Raw genomic sequence first — 19996 nt, 5'->3', positions numbered from 1 at the left:
CCAGCATGCCTCAATAATACAAATGGTTGTAGATTAAAATTAACGACAATATATTTATATTTACTCCAGTGAAACTCAACTGGACTCACCACATAAGGCTGCAAGAGCAGGTCAGAAGCTAGGAATACTGTGGTGAGTAACTCATCTCCTGACTCCCCAAAGCCTGTCCACCATTTACAAGTCAGGAGTGTGATGGAATACTCCCTACTTGCCTGGATGGGTGCGGCTCCAACAACACTGAAGAAGCTCGACACCATCCAGGACAAAGCAGCCCCGCTTGATTGGCATCACATCTACTAACATTCACTCCCTCCACTACCGACGCTCAGTAAGTAATGTGTAATATCTACAAGATGCACTGCAGAAAGTCACCAAAAGATACTTAAACCTTTCAAACTTGTGACCTCTTCCATCTAGAAGGACAAGGGCATCAGATACATGGGAACACCACCACCTGCACGTTCTCCTCCAAGCCACTCACCATCCTGACTTGGAAATATATCGGCCGTTCCTTTGTAGTCGCTGGGTCAAAATCCTGGGATTCCCTCCCTAATGGCATTGTGGGTCAACCCACAGAACATGGACTGCAGCGGTTCAAGAAGGCAGCTCACCACCATCTTCTCAAGGGGCAATTAGGGATGGGCAATAAATGTTGGCCAGCCAGCGACATCCATGTCCCACAAATGAATAAAAAAGAGTGAAAGGCCATTGCAAAAGGCCAACAAAGCAAATTTCTCTGAGGGGTTTATACAGACGCTACATTCACGGGGCTGATTTCTGGGGTGAAGGGGTTGGGTTGGCCAACGAGGAAATGTTGAGCAGGTTGGGTCGATATTGGAGTCCCTGAAACCAAACCCAGTGTCAGTGATAGGAGGGAAGTGTGCAACTGGAGGCCCAACTGTGACACATTGAGCTTGTCAATCAGACGCTCTTGTTAGAATGTAAGTGGTGACAACTTTGTAACGTGACCAATAGTAACAAACTATAAGGATCAGCTGACCCAGTAAACCATGGAACCAATTACAGAGTGATGTAATGGGAAGCTGACCAGCTGATTCACTATAAATAAGAACCTGTTGGGAATTGCGTTGAGTGGCCCAGGGCGAGGCCCCAAGTTTGGAGTACTGATGTTTCTTTATTAAACCCTTCCTTTGATTTGTAAGTTGGAGTAAGTTTGGTTATATTTTCATTACCTGCATTTGAAGAGTTCCTTCTGAAGAAACAATCTTAGGGGGTCTGACAGTGTAAACGTTGGTCGATTTAATGTGGAGCCATCTCAATGGGCTGAATGGCCTAATTCTGCTCCTGTATCTTATGAGCTTATGAGGAAGTTTTCACTCTTGGGAGAGTCTAGGACCAGACAGCACAGTCGCAGAATAACAGGGCACTCGCTGGAGATGGATTTGAGGAAGAATTTCTACTCTCAAAGAGTGGTGAGTCTTTGGAATTCTTTATCCCAGGAAGCTGGGGAGATCAAGTACTTGAACATTTTCAAGGCTGAGATGGATAGGTTTTTAAATCAGTCACATAATTAAGGATTATGGAGATAAGGCAGGGACAGTGGACTGAGTGAGTGAGAGATCAGTCATGATCTTATTAAACGGCAGAGCAAGCTTGAGAAGGGCTGAATAGCTTCCTCCTGCTCCCCATTTCTATTGGTCTATGGTCTAATGCTGTAGAGATGCCTCCTGGAGATACAGTGATACACGGACAGAGGAGGGTTGATCTGGCATAGATCAAGTGAATTGGCAGATGGAGTATGAAGGGGGGAATGTGAGGCTGCCCATGTTGGTGGGAAGAATACAATATCAGGGTGTATTTAAATGGAGGGAGACTACAAAATTCTGTGGGGGTGCCAGCATACATGAATCACAAGAAGCCAACATGCAGATACAGCAAGATATTAGGGAGGCAAATGGAATCTTATCCTCTATTACAAGAGGGATGGAGTGTACAAGGAGGGAAGTTTTACTCAAACTGTTCAGGGCATTGGTGACTAAAGCACTGTGTACAGTTTTGGTGTCCTTAAATTTTTTTATAAAATGGTTTAGTTATTAGTTACAACTGGGTTTACATTCACACTGCAATGAAGTTACTGTGAAAATCACCTAGTCACCACACTCCAGTGCCTGTTCAAGTACATGGAGGGAGAATTTAGCATGGTCAATGCACCTAACCAGCACGTCTTGGACTGTGGGAGGAAACCGGAACTCCCAGCGGAAATCCATGCAGACATGGGGAGAACATAAACACGACACAGAGGGTGACACAAGCTGGGAATCGAACCCAGGTCCCTGGTGCTGTGAGGCAGCAGTGCCACCTTTGCCACCATGCTGCCTCTTAAGGATGGGATGTACTTGCATGGAAGGCAGTTTAGAAAAGGTTCACTAGGCTGGCCCCTGGGAGGAAAGGGTCCTTTTGGAGGAAAGGCGGAACAGGGTTGGACCAATACTTACGGGAGTTTACAAGAATGAGAGGTGAACCTATTGAAACGTATAGACCAGAGAGGATAAAAGCACAGACGCTGGAATCTGAAACAAAAACAAAGTGCTGGAAAATCTCAGCAGGTCCGACAGCATCTGTGGGGAGAGAACAGAGTCAACGTTGAGTCTGGATGACCTTTCATCAGAACATTAAGATCTGAGAGGGCTTGACAGAGTAGATACCGAGAGAATGTGTCCCCATGTGGGGGAATTTAGAACTGGAGGAATGGTTTGAAAGAAAAGAGCATCTCCTCTCGGGTGGAGAGGACGAGGAATTTGATAGGGATAAAGGAACTGGGAGAATGGAATGGAGTCCTTGTAGAGTGAGAGAAAGCGTCATTGAGGTAGCTATGGAAGTCAGTCGGGTTATAATGAGAGCTGTTGATAGCCTATCGTCAAAACTGGTGACGGAGAAATCAAGGGAAGAGTCTGATATGGACGATGTGAAACTGTAATAAGGTGGACACTGGAAGCAAAGTGGACAAAATCTCTGCTGCATTGGTTCCACTGATGCAACCTTCCAGAATCAGCAATTTTCTCAACCAAGGATTACTCCACCACTGTGTCTGACAAGGCCCTTGAGAGCGTCCGTTACAACTTTCTGCACCTTCGCTTTCGCCTCTACCTCTCACTTCAAGAGCCATGATAGGGCTCCCCCAGGTCTTTAGCCCCTCTCCCCAGCCCCATTTCTGTATTCACTGGGTCAGTTCCACCGCCGAACATCTTCCCCTCCCTTTCGGCATTCTGAGGGGACTGTTCCATCCACAATATCTGTCACTCCCTTCCCATGCAAACACAGGGAGATGTAGCACTTGCCCCTTCATCTCCTCACCATCCAAGAGGGCCAAACACTCCTTCCAGGTGAAGCCATGAACTATGTGTACTCCTTTCAATTTGGTTAACTCGGCAGCACTGGTTAGCACAACTGCTTCTCAGCACCAGGGACCCGGGTTTAATTCGTGGCGTGGGTCAGTGTCTGTGTAGAGATTGCACATTCTCCCCGTGTCTGCGTGGGTTTCCTCCGGATGCTCCGGTTTTCTCCCACAGTCTGAGAGACATGCTGGTTAGGTGGATTGACCCAAACAGGAGCCGGAGTGTGGCGACTACTGAATTTTCACAGTAACTTCATTGCAGTGTTAATGTAAGCCTTGCTTGTGACTAATAAATAAATAAACTTTTAATTGTTTTTGGATGTTCACAATGCGTTCTCTACATAGAGGGAACCAAACAAAGCGTGGGGGACTATGGACAATCTCCATGCAGCAAACTAGCACGGCACAAGCTTCCAGTGGGCTGTTCTTTCATCCTCCAGCTTGCACTTACACTAACATCTGGAGTAGTGACTGCCACACTTCTCCAGTGAAGCTCAGTATACGCTAAGAAACAGCACCTCATCTTTCGAGGGGGAACCTCACAGCCTTCCAGACTCAACGTAGAGTTCAACAATTTCAGATCATTAACTGCTCCCTCGCCACATCATTGCCTTTTCTCCCAGACAGTCGCACACTTGCTCTCGGCACATCACTGTTCCCTTTGGTCCTGCAAGACTAACTCTCCCATCATATCACAGACCTTCCTTTTGTCTCTACTGCACCCACCCCTTGTTCAAAACCAATCAGATTTGTAATCGGTAAGAGAATCAAGGATTACGGGGATAAGGCACCAAAGTGGAGTTGAGGATTTTATCAGATCAGGTCTGATCTCACTGAATGGCGGAGCAGACTCGATGGGCCGAATGGTCTACTTCAACTCCTCCTATGGTCAATCACATCTCAAACTTTCGCAGCACTGATGAAGGGTCATCAACTGGAAATATAAATTCCGTTCCTCTCTCCACCACTGACTGACCTGCTAAGTATTTCTAAACTTTTCTACTTTGTGCTTGGACCACTGCCCTCTAAATCTATATCAATAATTCAGATTTTGCAATCAAAAATAAACTTTCAGGCGACACCAGATTCGGGGTGGGGAGGCGGAGGTTGGGAAGGAAAGAGAGTCTATACATGGGAAGGACTGCACCAAAATTGCCAGGCAATAGATTTGAGAATGGACATATGACTGGGAAATAAATTTTCACACATAAATGTCAAGTATTACATAGAGGTAAGAAAAATAAGAGGGTCACATGCTGGTTGGAAAATGAATAACCTTTAAAGTTTATTTATTAGTCACAAGTAAGGCTTACATTAGCACAGCAATGAAGTTGCTGTGAAATTCCCCTAGTCGTCCCATTCCTGGGTTGGCGTTAATGTTTGGGTTAATGCACCTAACCAGCTCTAAAAGTGGCGATGTGGGTTTATAAAGAAAACCAAACACGGGGGTTTATTCCTAGAAGTAGAATTTTTAAAAAGCAAAGAAATTTGCTTAGACCACTCTTGGGATGACAAAGTCCAGTACTGGCCATTAGAGGCACTGGAGAAGACGCAACAAAGGGTGAGATCAAGGATGCGAGATTTTACCTATTAGGACAGGATGGAAGGACTAGTTCTCTCTCATGGAAAGCTCAGGCTGACCTTCCAAGTGTCTTTAACATCATGAAGAGTGTTGGCAGAACAGACACGGAGAGAATGTTGCACTTATGAGGACGATCCAAAAACCAAACGCTATCAGTAAAAGATGGGTCACCAAGTGACCAAACCTCTGCAGCTAGAGAAGGGTTAGGATGTGGGGTTTGCTATTGTACTGTATAACTTTATCTGTTCCCTCACTGTTTAGTTACCCTCGCTCATTCAATTAGTCTGACCTTTGGTGTTACCTATTGATTTCTCTGCAATGTTATGTTGTTTTCACTAAAGGCAGAGCTGTTGATTATTAGTTTAATTTTCTATTAGCTCAGAATGCCATTGCTCACACTTTAGCTTAGGTGCAGTCTGTCTCAGCAGTAGGGTTCCTTCCTGACCCAACACTGGTAGCAACAGCCCAAGGAATGGAATATCATCCTTCTCATATCCGTCTTTCAACTACACATTCACCTTTCTGTTCCACCTTAAGTTTTTTTTTTAGTTTATTTATTAGCGTCACAAGTAGGCTTACTGCAATGAAGTTACTGTGAAAATCCCCTAGTCGCAACATTCCGGCGTCTGTTTGGGTAACACTGAGGGAGAATTTAGCACGGCCAATACACCCTAATCAGCACGTCTTTCAGACTGTGGGAGGAAACTGGAGCACCCAGAGGAAACCCACGCAGACACAGGGAGAACGTGAAGACTCATGCACGGTGACTCAAGCCGGGAATTGAACCTGGGTCCCTGACGTTGTGAACCAGCAGTGCTAATCACCTTGCTGCCCCTACGTCCCTGATGTCAATTCGTTTGTAGCTTGGGTGGCAAACCGGAAATTACCAACCATGGAGCTTTTCAATTTAGTTCCCAACTCCTGATGTTCCCTTAGCAGGACCCCCTCTCCTTTCTATCTTATTGGCCTTGACATGGATCATCTCATGTCCTGTTTCCCCACCCCCCATCACCCTCCACCACAGTCAGGATCTCCCCACGCCACCCCGACTCCCTATCTGTCTTCCTTTCAGTTGCTCGAAGGTATCACTTACACTCAGGGGGAATTGAATATTTAAATACAAACCTGTACACAAGGTACCCATTCTTACACCAGCCACACCACAGAACTCCTGACATTCACGTGAGGAAGAAGCTGGAACTCGACAAAGATCTTTTACGTATAAAACCTGGCCCAGAACAATGCAGTCACCCTCATATCAGCCGGGCTTGAAAAAAAATTTGGCAATGATTGCTGACTCAAACCATAAATCATGGATTGGTTCTTGAGCTCTTGCCAGCGCTCTGCAGGGACTATTTAGTTAGAGCTGGGACCTACCTTGCATTGAGTTGATCTTTCTCTACACCCCAGCTATGACTGTAACACTACATTCTGCACTCTCTCCTTTCCTTCTCTATGAACAGTATGCTCTGTCTGTATAGCGCGCAAGAAACAATACTTTTCGCTGTACGCTAATACACGTGACAATAACAAATCAAATCAAAATAAATTTGCCTCCACCGTATTCGCAGGTAGCGCATTTCAGATACTAACATTTTTTAAAAAGAAGTTATTTCTTTTGCCACATTTGGTTCTTTTATCAATCACTTTAAATCAGCGTCCCAGCTATTATATTGAAAGGAACAAGGATTCCTTATCCACTCTGTCGAGATGCCTCATGTTTTTCAATCGCTTTCAAACATCCTCTACCTTCTCTTCCCCAGGAAGAACAATCCCAGCTTCTCCAATTGATCCAAGGAACCGATTCACTCCCAAAGCCAAAATTATTCCTGCACACCCTCCATACCTTTCCTGAAATCTATTTCCCCAGAACTGGATTCAACATTCTAGTTAAAGTGGAACCAAAGCTTTGGAAAGGCTCATCCCAAGTTCTGAGCTTTTGTAGTCTGAGACTCTGTATAAAGCTCAGGGCCCTGTATGCCATTTTAGCCACTTTCCCAACCTGCCTTGCACATGGGCTACCAGGTCTCTCTATCCCTGCACCCCATCTAGAACTGTATCATTGAGTTTACATTGCTGCTCCTCATCCTTTCAGACAATATCACTTCACACTTCTCTGAAATAAATTGTGTCTGCAACGCGCCTGTCCATCACACGTTGGGGCCGATCATGATCCTCCAGCACAGTTCTTACCACCCTTACCGGTTTTGTCTCAACGTGCCCTGCGCACCAAAGTGAAACTCACTAATGCACATCAAAAGCAGGTGGTCTTGTACCATCCCCCAGGGAAGCCCGACTCCTTACATTCCTGAAAAAGAAAATGAATATTCGCCACAGTAAGCTCATGGCATGAAGGGACATTGACAGCATGGGTACAGAAGTTCTGAATCCTGTTTCTGATTATTTGGCCGACCCTGGAACTCATGTTGTCAATGTCCCCTTCTTTCCATGGGCTTCCAACCTTGCTGACCGGTCACGTGAGAGCAGCACTATTCTGTAATCTTCATCTCTCGAGCAAAATAGACTGTCAAACAGATTGCTTAACCAAATGCCAACAACCTTTCACGCGCAGAGTTTCAACTACAGTCCTCACCTGATCAAATATATTTCAGTACAAAGGCGCTCCCCTGATTGCTAATGCACAGCGCTCCTCTACTTGAAAGGTTAGGACTCGGGAGACTTACCGGACGTTTTTCAGCATGTACAGTACTTCCAAGGGCAAGTGTGAGCTGGCCACGTCAAACTCAGTCAAGTCAGCCTCGAGAACGGAGGGTGGGGGCTCCTTCGGCTGTAGCGTGGGGACTTCCTTATTAATGTGCAAGATCCTGTGTGGGATAGGGTGGGGGAGGGGGAAAAAAAGATGCTTAGACAAGTGTAGATCGGAATCAGAGTGGCTCACACAAAGATGCATTCACGCAATGATACACAGCTCTCGAAACATCAAGTACATATGAAAAGCAGCCAATTGTTCAGAATTCCCAGCACTACAGCGGAGTGTATTATTTCATTCCCACATCCGTGTTGTAGAGGTTTACAACATGGAAACAGGCCCTTCGGCCCAACTTGTCCATGCCATCCAGTTTTTAACCGTTAAGCTAGTCCCATTTGTCCTCGTTTCGCCCATATCCCTCTATACCCATCGTACTCACGAAACTGTCTAAATGCTTCTTACAAAACAAAATTGTACCCGACTCTACCACCACCTCTGGCAGCTTGTTCCAGACACTCACTCCTGTTTTCTGGGCCCTTTTGTATCTCCCCCCTCTCATCTTAAAGCTATGCCCTTTAGTTTCAGGCTCCCCTATCTCTGGGAAAAGATATTGACTATCTAGCTGATCAATTTCCCTCATTATTTTGTAGAGTTCTATACAATCACCCCTCAGCCTCCTACCCTCCAGGGAAAAAAAATCCCAGCCTATTCAGTCTCTCCTTATAACTCAAATCATCAAGTCCCAATAGCATCCTAGTAAATCTTTTCTGCACTCTTTCTAGTTTAACACCCTCTCTATAATAGGGTGACTGGAACTGTACACAGTATTCCAAATGTGGCCTGTACTTTTAAAGAAGATGTAATTGCATTTTTAATATTGTCAAATTAATTATGTCATCAGCACTGAATTTTTTGATGCCTTTTTTCTGACGCAGCCTTCTTCAGAACCATGGAATCCCTACTGTTCACAAAGCAAGCCGGTGAAGGACGGTAATCCGGTTTTGTACAAACCCCAGTGATATTCAACATCTGGGCGAAGGAGCCACTGATACCAGTTTTACAGCTGCTATCCTAGAATCCTGCTCACCTGAAAGGCATCCTCCGCACACCTTCACAGCCGCAGCCCCTGGCCCAAGGAGTTTGGGCAGGGGGTGGGGCAACAAAACAAGAGGCTCCCAACCAATAAAAATGTCCTTGTGTGCGGGGTTACTGAACAATTAAATCACTTGTCAAACTCACGCCAGGTATTACGTTAAGCTGCATGATCTTCCACCAATCAGCAGGCAAAGCCCGGGTCATGTGTGACTGGGCATCATTCTAATCGCAATCCTCAGCTGCAACAAGGCTTCTGGTCAAAGGCTACAGATTATCACCAGCAGCGCCTAGCGTCACTGCCTCAGAGGCATTAACCCACCAGGAGGGACGGCACTCATTCAGAAAACACTTAATTCAAAAAGACACCAGAAAGCACAGAGGGGGAGCCTTCAGCACGTCACAAGGCTTACACATTTCAGAAATGATGTGGAGATGCCGGCATTGGACTGGGGTAGGCACAGTAAGTAGTCTCACAACACCAGGTTAAAGCGCAACAGGTTTATGTGGTAGCACGAGCTTTCGGAGCACTGCCCCTTCATCAGGTAGTGCCTGACTGCCTGTCAGAGTAAGTGTTTAGTACGATCATCGGCACATTCCTGTTTGCTGTCTACTGCAAACATTATGCCGTTTTGGGGACGGAGGAGTGCAAGTTGGCAACAGTCAATCTAGTCTTTTATCTTCACTTTCATCGAACAAGGCAGCAGCACCTGGGGACGGCAGCTCAGTACAAACCACAGCAAAACACAACCTGAATTCAGCTCCAGTGAATTTTGGGAGTGGCAGCTCCTGGACAATGCAACTTCCCAGCAATGTCTCTGGCAGTCTCCTGGCTGTGAATGAGGTCGCAGGCAAGTGACAGCATACGGGGCATCAGAAAAAACAGTGAGTATGTATCCCTGGAACTGCACAACGTGTCAAAAAGTCCCCAAACTACCAGCTCTCCGTGTAAAGGACAGAAGGTGATGAAATGTACAAAACATGACTGTGCCTTTAACAAGGCAATCAAAACACAAAACTAATAAAAGGTTTAAAAAAACCCACGCTTTCTGAATGCACGTGCAGTGTTTCAGAATTTCCTGACCATTAAAGCTTTGTGGTCAGAATTACAATACAGGCATTTGTTATATTGCTGCCTTTGCAATTCAATCTTTCAAGATCTGTTGTGGGGGGTGTGTGTGTGTGTGCTTTTGTGTGTGAGAGAGTGTCAAGATTCTCTTCCACTGTACCAGGCTGATTCCGGGGATGGCAGGACTGACGTAGGAGGAGAGATTGACTAGGTTAGGATTGTTTTCACTGGAGTTCAGACGAATGCGGGGGGGGGGGGATCTGATAGAGACTTATAAAATTCTACCACGACTAGACAGGGTAGATGCAGGGAGGATGTTCCCGATGGTGGGGGGAGTCCAGAACCAGGTCTGAGGATTCAGGGTAGACCATTTAGGACGGAGGTGAGGAGACAGTTCTTCACCCAAAGGGTGATGAGCCTGGGGAATTCATTACCACAGGAAATAGTTGATGCCAAAACATTGAATGTATTCAAGAGGCGGCTGGATATAGCACTTGGGGCGAATGGGGTCAAAGGTTATGGGGAGAAAGCAGGATTAGGCTATTGAGTTGGATGATCAGCCATGATTGTGATGAATGGTGGAGCAGGCTCGAAGGGCCAAATGGCCTCCTCCTGCTCCTACCTTCTATGGTTCTACGTTTAACTGTGCTGAAGGATCTCGATGGCTGTTTCGCCTTCAGCCCCAATCCGGTCTAATTTAATCTTGCTGCAAATAAATGTTTAATCATACATTACTGGAGTACTGCTGTAAAGAAAGGATTATTTTTTGTCAAAGCTTTTAAGAGATCATTGACAAGTGTGCGCTGATTGGAACTACATGTTAACCAATCAGCACTCTCTTCCTCTGCATGCAAGTTTCTTGAATTCCCTTACATTGGTACTCTGGTGAAATTTCTTGATGAGTGCAAAATGAAAAGCTTCGACAAAGAAACCCTCTTGTTTGAACAAAGCAAATATTGTACAAAAGAACTTTCAAGAACTCTGAGCGGCACAGTGGTTAGCACTGCTGCCTCACTGTGCGTGCGTGTGTGTGTGTGTGTGTATGTGTGTGCACGCGCGCACGCGTGCCTGGAGCCTGCACATTCTCTCCATCTTGGCATGGGTTTCCTCTCAGTCTAAAGATGTGCTGGTTAGGTTGATTGGCAATGCTAAATTAACCTTAATGTCGATAAGTGCATGGGATTACAGGGATAGGGCCTGGGTGGGACTGTTGTTAGTGCAGGCTCGATGAGCTGAATAGCCTCCTCCTGCGCTGTCGGGGTTCTATGAACTTCATCAGAACTTTTCTACATTCACACATGGCAAATGTGCGATAGGAACAGAAGTTTATAAACTGGCCATACTGGCACATTACACTTACAACTTGGATTTGATATTGTGTTTTCAGTGCAAAATGCCCCAAGATACTCAAAAAAGGATGCGGCATCAAAATGATATTAACAGGAGAGGTAGATCCTAAGGCAATTCTTGTGGAGCGGAGAAGGGATGAAACTTTACAGCGTTGAGCTGGGAGCTGAGGGGAGTGCAGGCAATAATGGGGGAAAACGTGTGAAGAGTTCACAAGGGGATAGGAGGAGGAATGGAGAATCGTGGAGAGATTGAAAGGTTATAGGAAGGTGGAGAGGAGCAAGGCTGTGAGGGGACTGAAACACTAGGGCGAGAATTTTAACTCTGGGACATTGGGAGACGGGGCATTGTGTGAGGAATGTGGGATAGGCTGTGGACAGCAAGGTAACAGAGGGTGGAGAACAAGAGGCAACCCTTTGAAGTTCTGTTTGCAGGAGACGACAATGGTGAAGATAAGAGATGGCTGGCGCGCAGAGTGAAACAGAGGCCAGATATAGTGTACAATGCAACTTAAAAACATTTCCTGGTTCCTCTTTTCTTCAGACCATTAAATAGCAAATTGAGTTTCGTTTCGCAACTTTCCACGCTGCGTCAGAATTGCCTGACTGGAACCTGCTCAATATCGTAACCATGAGGATGAGGGGCCTATTCAGTGTAATTATTATTCTCTGTATTGATATAGTGTTTATTCAGGGGATTAGTACCGTTTTGCAATGATCAGCATTTTTTGTTTCCTCTTCAGTCTTGGCCTTGAAGTTCCAACAAAGGATGATGTGGATTGCGACACCTGGAAAGAGGGAATAGTCCACGTTACAGTAAACCTTATACTTTACACAGCAGAGAGAGAGAGAAGCTGCAGATCCAAAACCCAGTCACCAAACAATCCCAGTTATTAAACACCTGAACATTTCTAAATTTAAGGAACAGAGTTATTAATAGTCGAGTAGGAATTGTTTTATTCATGCTAGACACAGTGCATGTCACCATGTTATTCTACCGCATGGTCAACTTTGGAAGCTTATGTTTTGGGTGAAGGGGAAATATATTGCTCATTGCAATGCAGTACAAACCATTCCAGTTAAATGATGATAAAACAATGTCACCAGTTACTTTTTGCATCAAATGATATGATCGAAGTGTACAAAATGAGGGGCATAGTCAGAGTAGGTAAGAGATAACTTTTCCTTTTAACAGAAGGGTCAATAACCAGGAGGAATGGATTTAAGATAAGGAATGGAAGAGTTAGAGGGGATTTGAAGAGAACAATTTTCACTCAGAGGGTGGTGGGAATCTGGGACTCACTGCCTGAAAGGTTGGTAGAGGTGGGAACCCTCAATATTTAAGCAGCATTTAGATGAGCAATTGAAATGCCAGAGCACACAAAGCTATGGATCAAGTGCTGGAAAATAAGATTAGAATAGATTGGTGCGTGATGGCTCGTGCAGACACGATGGGCCAAAGGGCCTCTTTCTATTTTGTAAAGCTCAATGACAAATGTCTGTTTCTCTTGAAATGAAACAAAGACCAGTCGATGATCCAATAGCTTGGTGATATCTGGTTGCAAACTTTACAAAAACTGTCAAATCACTGGCTTTTGCATTGTGGTTCAGGAAGAATAGACAATCATCATTGAGTTTTACAGGACAAAGAGAGGCCCTTCAGCCCATCGTGCCTGCGCTGGCCATCAAGCTCCTATCCATTCGAATCCCATTTTGCTCACATGCCTTCCTCCTCAGCCCTCACCCGGGGAGTTTATTCAGCTGGCAGCTGAGCCACGCAGAGCAGAAACCGACCACGTCCAGAGGCTCAGGCCGCAGTAATTTAGTTGGTCTGGTCAGAACGCTACAAGTGGCCCCAGGTTGGGAAGAGGGAGGGTTGGGGGGAGTCAGCCAGGAGGTATGACTACTCATTACTCTCCTGCAGTGTCCACACCAACTGATAGGATCAAAGTCATGGTCAATGAACAGTCTAGGACAGGCTACCGCACAGAGTCCTGACACCTACAGCATAACAATCCAGCACTTATGGCTCAATATTTATGGAGAGGAGATGAAGTTGGTGGGAAAAATAGAGAATTCAAAGTTTTAACAGAACAGAAAGCACCTTAGTGCTGAACTACACAGACTAATACAGCAGGGAAACAGGCCTTTTGGTCCAACTGCTCCATACCCACCATGGTGCCCTACCAGCTAGTCCCAATTGCCCGCATTTGACCCAATATCCCACTAATCCTTTCCCCTCCATGTACTTATCCAAATGCTTTTTAAATGTTGCTATTGTGTATGATCCATGGATTTTCTCCCTCCCACTGCAAGTTCCTCTCCAGCCCTGAGCAGATGTCCTGATGGAGAGCTCAGGGTTTTGAGGTACTAAATGCTTCAATGTAAAACTCCTTAAGGTCCAATTTTTTTCATTTCTAACACTGGGGTTCTTAGTTGTGTTTGACCTATGACATACAAATAACTTGTACTTGAGAATTAAGCAGAATTTACTCAGTAGTACGTAACAAGAAGCAGCAAAGACATTCTGGAGACAAACCTTCAATCAGATTCAGTGAACACCAGAGTTCGGAATCAGTGGAAATGCTTAGCAAATTGCAGACATATCAGCAGCTGACTAAATACTGGACTGACAACTCCCACATTGATTTTCTAGCAGCCCAATACGAGAGACTGAATCACCTCTCTGAACCCTACAAGGTGGCCTCTGGTGGAATGGAACAAACCTCAGCAGAGTCACCAGACCCTGACCTCCCCAGTAAGGTTGGGGGAAAGAGACTAGGCAGAAGATAGAATCCTAACAATGCAAATAGAGGCAATTCAGCCCATCAAGTCTGCACCATCTCTACAGAAGAGCATCTTAGCCAGATCCGTGTCGGTGTGTGTGCTTGATCCTGGACTGGTAGACGGGCGCCGCAACAGCTCGGTGACTAGCACTGCTAGCTGTGCAGATACGTGGATTTGGGCCTGTGTCTGTGGGAGTTTGTGCATTCTCCCTGTGGTTGCGTGGGTTTCCTCCGACACCCCAAAGATGTGCTCTTAGGCTGACTGGTTTTACCAAATTGGCACTATTCTCCCCTGAATCTGGCTAAGTTAGGGGTTCCATTCGTAGACACGCAGGGTAGAATAGGTGTAGGGTGATGCGGCGGCGCGGGCTCGTTGGGCCGAAGGGCCTGTTTCCCATGCTGGGTTGTTCTTTGTTCTTTGTATTCCCTCCTCCATCTCCCCCACTTCCCCTCTCTCCCCTCCTCCCCAATGTAACTCCACACATTTACCATAATCCATCTAACCTACACATCTTTGCACACAGAACAGCTTCTTCCCGGTCAGACTTTTGAATGGTCCTATCATACATTAAGCTGATCTTTCTCTTCACCCTCTCTGTAACTGCAACACCATATTCTGCAGTTTATCCTTTTCCCCTATATATTCTATGAACGGTATGCTCCATCTGTATACTGCACAAGAAACAATTTTCACTGTATCCTGACAAATGTGATAAGAAGTCAAATAAGGGTAAATTTAACATGGCCAATCCATCTCACTCCACCTATCCTGCATGCCTTTGGGCTATGGGAGGAAATCGGTGCCTCCCATTGCCAGAGGAAACGCACGCAAACATGGGGAGGTTCGACTTGATTTATGATTGTTACATGAATTGGTATACAGTGAAAGGTTGAAAGTTTATTTATTAATGTCACAAGTTGGCTTACATTAACACTGCAATGAAGTTACTGTGAAAATCCCCTCGTTACCACACTCCGGCGCCTGTTCGGGTACATTGAGGGAGAATTTAGCACGGCCAATGCACCCTAGCCAGCACATCTTTCAGACTGTGGGAGGAAACCGGAGCACCCGAAGGAAACCCACGCAGACACGGGGAGAACATGCAAACTCCACAAAGACACAGTGACCCAAGCTGGGAATCAAACCTGGGTCCCTGGTGCTGAGGCGCGGCAGTGCTAACCACTGTGCCACCTCCCCCACCCTAGTCCCTCTTCTTTATGTACCCAACGCCCCCAGTCCCACTTCTTTACCCCCACAACTCTGCAAATGTTTCCTCTTGGGACACTGATCCAATTGTCTTTCAAATCCCCCCCCTCCAACGCGCTCAGGACGAGGCAGTCCAGATTCCGCTTCCTGGTGTCATATTTCCCTTCAGCATTTATCACCTGGAGAAAATCAACGTGGACATGGGGAGAATGCGCAGACTTCACGTACACAGATCCAAGCTGGGGATCAAACCCTGAGAGGCAACATTATGTTAACCATTATGTCGCCACAAAAGTATTGTTGCTCATGTGCTATTCAAAGAAAGTATACCATTCATGGATTCACAGGGGAGAAGAAAAGGAGAGAACTAATGCGAGATAGGTCCATTCAAAAGTCTGGTGGCAGCAGGGAAGGAGTTGACCTTGAGTTGGTTGGCGCGTGCAAACTCCACAGACAGCCAGATTTGAATCCGGGTCCCTTGTGATGTGAGGCGACCAGCAGATGGTTTATAAGAGGTGAGACATTTGCAGTGGAGTGGAGATACTTCCTCCAATAGTCCAAACTAACCTCAGTATCTGGGCCAATCTCATCGGGGTTGAACCCCGGAGGCCAGGGTTCTGTTTGAAATACACTAAGTTTCTGCTGATTAACCCTCAGCCAGACCATGTCCTTCATACCTTTCTCATGATCTTGCGTCCATAGAACATTACTTTGTCACGCTTTCTGAATCTGTATTTTGGAGTTTCCTGAGCTTGAATTCCTGAGAAATAACAACAAATACACACAGACACTGAATACTCAGCAAAACTGGACAGATTAGATCTTGTTTCTCTAGAAAAAGTGAGAATTTTCTCTCTGGGCAAACATTCCAGGCAATAGCCATTCCCCGAGACAGAACTTAGTTTATTTTGATAGCCATTTGATTCAACACTTGAAAGATCTGTGAATGGAGATTATTGAAAGAACCAGTTCACACGGCAGTGAGTTAGTTGCAACCCAGCCAAATGCATTATCACCCTGAGATAGACCTGACTAGCACAGCTCAGGAAACATTTGAGGAACTTGGCCCCAAATATCAGCCCTTAAGGCTCTACATGTAAATATTGGCACAAGGCTGGGGTTGGCACATTCCAAATTTGCAACGCCACTGGCAGGCTGCCAAAGCTAAGATAGGTTTTTTTTTTGCCAGAACTTGCCTGGATTTTAGACTGGTTTATGTTCATGCAAGTAAACTGGAACAGCCATACAAATAGTGTGGCGAGAAGAGCAGAGGTTGGGAATTCTGTGGTCACCTCCTGACTCCCTGAAGTCTGTCCACCATCTACAAGGCACAAGTAATGGAACACTCTCCATTTGCTTGTGCAGCTCGACACTTAAGGAGCTCAACTCCATCCAGGACAAAGCAGCCCAGCTTGATTGGCACACCTTCCACAAATATTCATCTCTCCATCACCGACTCTCAGTGGCAGCCGGGTGCACCATCTACAAGATGCAACTCACCAAAACTCCTTGGACAGCACCTTCCAAACCCATACCCTCTACCACTTAAAGGGCAGTAGACACATGGGAACACCACCACCTGGAAGTTCCCTTCCAAGTCACTCACCATCCTGACTTGGAAACATATCAGTCGTTCCTTCGCTGTCGCTGGGTCAACATCCTGGAACTCCCTCCCTAACAGCACTCTGGGAGTACCTGCACCACATGGACTGCCGCAATTGCAAGAAGGCAGCTCACCACCACCTTCTCAAGGGGCAATCAAGGTGGGCAACAAATGCTGGCCTTGTCAGTGACCCTCATTGCATGAGCTAAAAATAGCACCATATCGTACCTCAAATGTCCCAAAGCATTGTGCAAATAATGAACTGTTTTGAAGTCCAGTTATTGTTGCTATGGGGGTAAAACCTGACAATCATTTTGAAGAGCTGTTGCTATGAACCCTTCACCATCTGTGTGGAAACAGCAAGTGGCAACCAAAACTATGAGAGGACAAGAAGCTGCCTTTAAAGAGGTACAACGAGGATGAAGGACGTGGGCAAGCGAAGCCAGAACTCCCTGAACAGCAAATGAGATAAGAAGCAAGATCAAGCAGAAAAAAGGCCAGATCTCAGAGTGTGAACCAGGCTGAATACAGGTAGTTCAGAGGGCAACAGCGTTGCCTAATACCCTTTATTTTATATTGTCCTTCCATGTTCTGGTGAGTTGTATACCTAGAGCAGTAGAGAAGGCCTTAAACTAAACGTTGTGGCAAGAGTTACGTTTTCGGACGTAGAGAAGACAAGGCAAATAGTAAGGGAAATGACAGAGTGTGACAGGAAGGGACAGTGTAAAAACCTTCAGAGTGCATCAGCAGATAAGGTTACAAGTTGCAATAAAACTAAAAAGACAGAACTAAAGTCTCTGTAGCTGGCCACAAGCAGCATTCAACACAAAACAGATGAACTGACAGCGCAAACAGAAATAAAATTAAAAGTTTATTTATTAGCCTCAAGTACGCTTACATTAACGCTGCAATTAAGTTACTGTGAAAATCCCCTAGCCATAAATAAATATGTACGATCTATTATAGACACATGACTGCAGAATGACAAAGATCTGAGTATTCAAGGGCATATGATGCTCCTGAAGGACAGGAGCCAGGAAAGAGGGGTAGTTCTGTTAATTAAAAATTACATTGGTGCGAGAGTGCCTTGATTCTGGTCGCAGTAAGAAGTCTCCAAAACCACATTAAAGTCCAACAGGTTTATCTGGAGTCACATGGGTCTGCGTGGGTTTTCTCCTAGTGCTGCGGGTTTCCCCCCCCCCCACAGTCCAAAAGACATGCAAGTTAGCATGCACAGGCCATGCTAAATTCTCCCTCAGTGTATCTGAACAGGCGCTGGAGTGTGGCAATGAGGAGATTTTCACAGAAACTTCATGCAGTGTTAACGTAAACCTTACTTGCGACACTAATAAATAAACTTTAAAACAGTAACCACACTAGGATAGGGATGCAGAAAGAAATGGGGACTTGCGAGAACGTGGCAATAATTATGAGTGATTTTAATAGATTGGAAAAAGCAGATTGGCAAAGATAGCTTAGATGACGATTTAACTGAGTGTTGTTTGGACCTTTAGAGTAGCATGTTTTAACACCAACCACAAAGGAGCCTATATTAGGTCTGGCTATGTACAGTGAGATGAGATTAATTCATGGCCTCATAGTGAAGGTGTCCCAAGGTAACAGCTATCATAATATATTTGGAATTCACATTCAGATTGAGGGAGAAAGGTGTGAATGAGGCAAGTGTCTTAAACTTAAATAATGGGCAATTATGAGGGCATGAAGAGTGACATTTAAGCAAATGTTACAGAATAATCAGAAAAGATACATTTCTGTGAGAAAGAATGGCTCCAAGGGAAGGACAAGGATAGGACCTGGGTAGGGTTATGGTTGGCGCAGACTTGATGGGCTGAGTGGCCTCCTTCTGCAGTCTAGGAGCTTGTGATTCTATGACAACCGTCTGTGGCTAACTAAAGAAATTAAAGATAGCATCAAATTGAAAGAAGAAGTGTACAGTTCTGCAATGATGAGCGACAGGTCAGAAGATTAGACAGAATTATAAAGAATAAAGAATGATTTTAAAAAAATTACAGCAAAGCTGAGAGTAAGAATTTCCATAGGTTGATTGGCCATGATAAATTAGTATAACGGGGACTAGGAGGGTAAATATGTGGGGTGCTGGGGATAGGACCTGGGTGGGATTGTTGTCGGTGCAGGCTCGATGGGCTGAATGGCCTCTTTCTGCATTATAGGATTCTAAGATTAGACAGAACATAAAGAATAAAGGATGACTAAAAGATTGCAGCAAAGCTGAGTTTAAGAGTTTCTATAGGTTGATTGGCCATGATAAATTGCCCCCAAGTATCAGAGGGACTAGGAGGGTAAATACGTAGGGTTACAGGGTAGGACCTGGGTGGAATTGTTGCCAGTACACGTTCGATGGCCCAAATGGCCTCCTTCTGCACTGCAGATTCTATGACATAGGCATTTATAAAGGAAAACAGTTAGTAAAGTGAACGTTGATCCTCCAGAGCGCAAGAAAGGCGAATTAATAATGGAAGAAATGGCTGATGAATTGAACAGGTATGTTTTTACTGGCAGGAATCCAAATAACACCCCAGAAATAATTGTGAACCAAGGAGCAAAACAGGGGGAGGAACATAAAACAATCACCAGGGAAAGGATACTGAGCAAATTATTGGAACTAAAAGCAGACAAGTCCCCAGGTCTCAGTGGATTTCATTCTGGAGTTTTAAGCAAAATGACTGCTGAGAGAGAAGATGCATTGGATTTAATTCCCCAAAATGCTCCAGGTTCTGGGAAGGTCCCATCAGATTGGAAAGTAGCAAATATGACTCCTTATTAAAGGAAGGAGGGAGACAGAGAGCATGAAAGTACAGGCCAGCTGGTTTAACTGGGGAAATTTACATGAGGAAAGGGCTGGAATCTATCATTGAGGTGGTTATGGACTTAGAAAATCGCAATGCAATTAAGCAGAATCAACTTGGCTTTCTTGAAGGGAAATCGTGTTTGACTAATTTATTAAAGCTTGAGGAAGGAACAAACAACATGGATAAAGGGGAACCTGTGGATGTGCTATCCGTAGGATGCTACAAGGCATTTGACAAGTTGGCTACTATGCGAAATACGAGCTTATGGTGCAGAAGGTAATATATCAGCATGGATAAAGAATTGATTAGCTAACTAGAAGCAGAGTGTAGGCATAAATGGGTCGTTTTTGGGTTGGCAAGTGGTGACGAGTAGAGTGCCTCAGGGACCACTGCTAGGGCATCAACTATTTCTAAT

General features: G+C 45.2%; 1 protein-coding gene across 1 annotated transcript in view; it reads right to left on the bottom strand.

Annotated features, from left to right (window-relative positions):
• Positions 1 to 19996, bottom strand: part of pnpla7a (patatin-like phospholipase domain containing 7a) — a 61031-nt gene that overhangs the window by 17709 nt on the left and 23326 nt on the right. The window contains exons 5-7 of the mRNA XM_080216420.1: positions 15825 to 15907; positions 11860 to 11942; positions 7622 to 7762 (exon numbers count right to left, since the gene is read on the bottom strand). Of these exons, the coding sequence (XP_080072546.1) occupies positions 7622 to 7762; positions 11860 to 11942; positions 15825 to 15907 (307 nt within the window). The remainder of the gene's footprint in view (positions 1 to 7621; positions 7763 to 11859; positions 11943 to 15824; positions 15908 to 19996) is intronic.

Source organism: Carcharhinus amblyrhynchos, chromosome 33 (assembly GCF_965287045.1).
Source record: "Carcharhinus amblyrhynchos chromosome 33, sCarAmb.v2.hapA, whole genome shotgun sequence".
Taxonomy (NCBI): domain Eukaryota; kingdom Metazoa; phylum Chordata; class Chondrichthyes; order Carcharhiniformes; family Carcharhinidae; genus Carcharhinus; species Carcharhinus amblyrhynchos.
The sequence above is the reverse complement of the archived record's forward strand: the minus strand, read 5'-3'. Positions and strand labels throughout refer to the sequence as shown.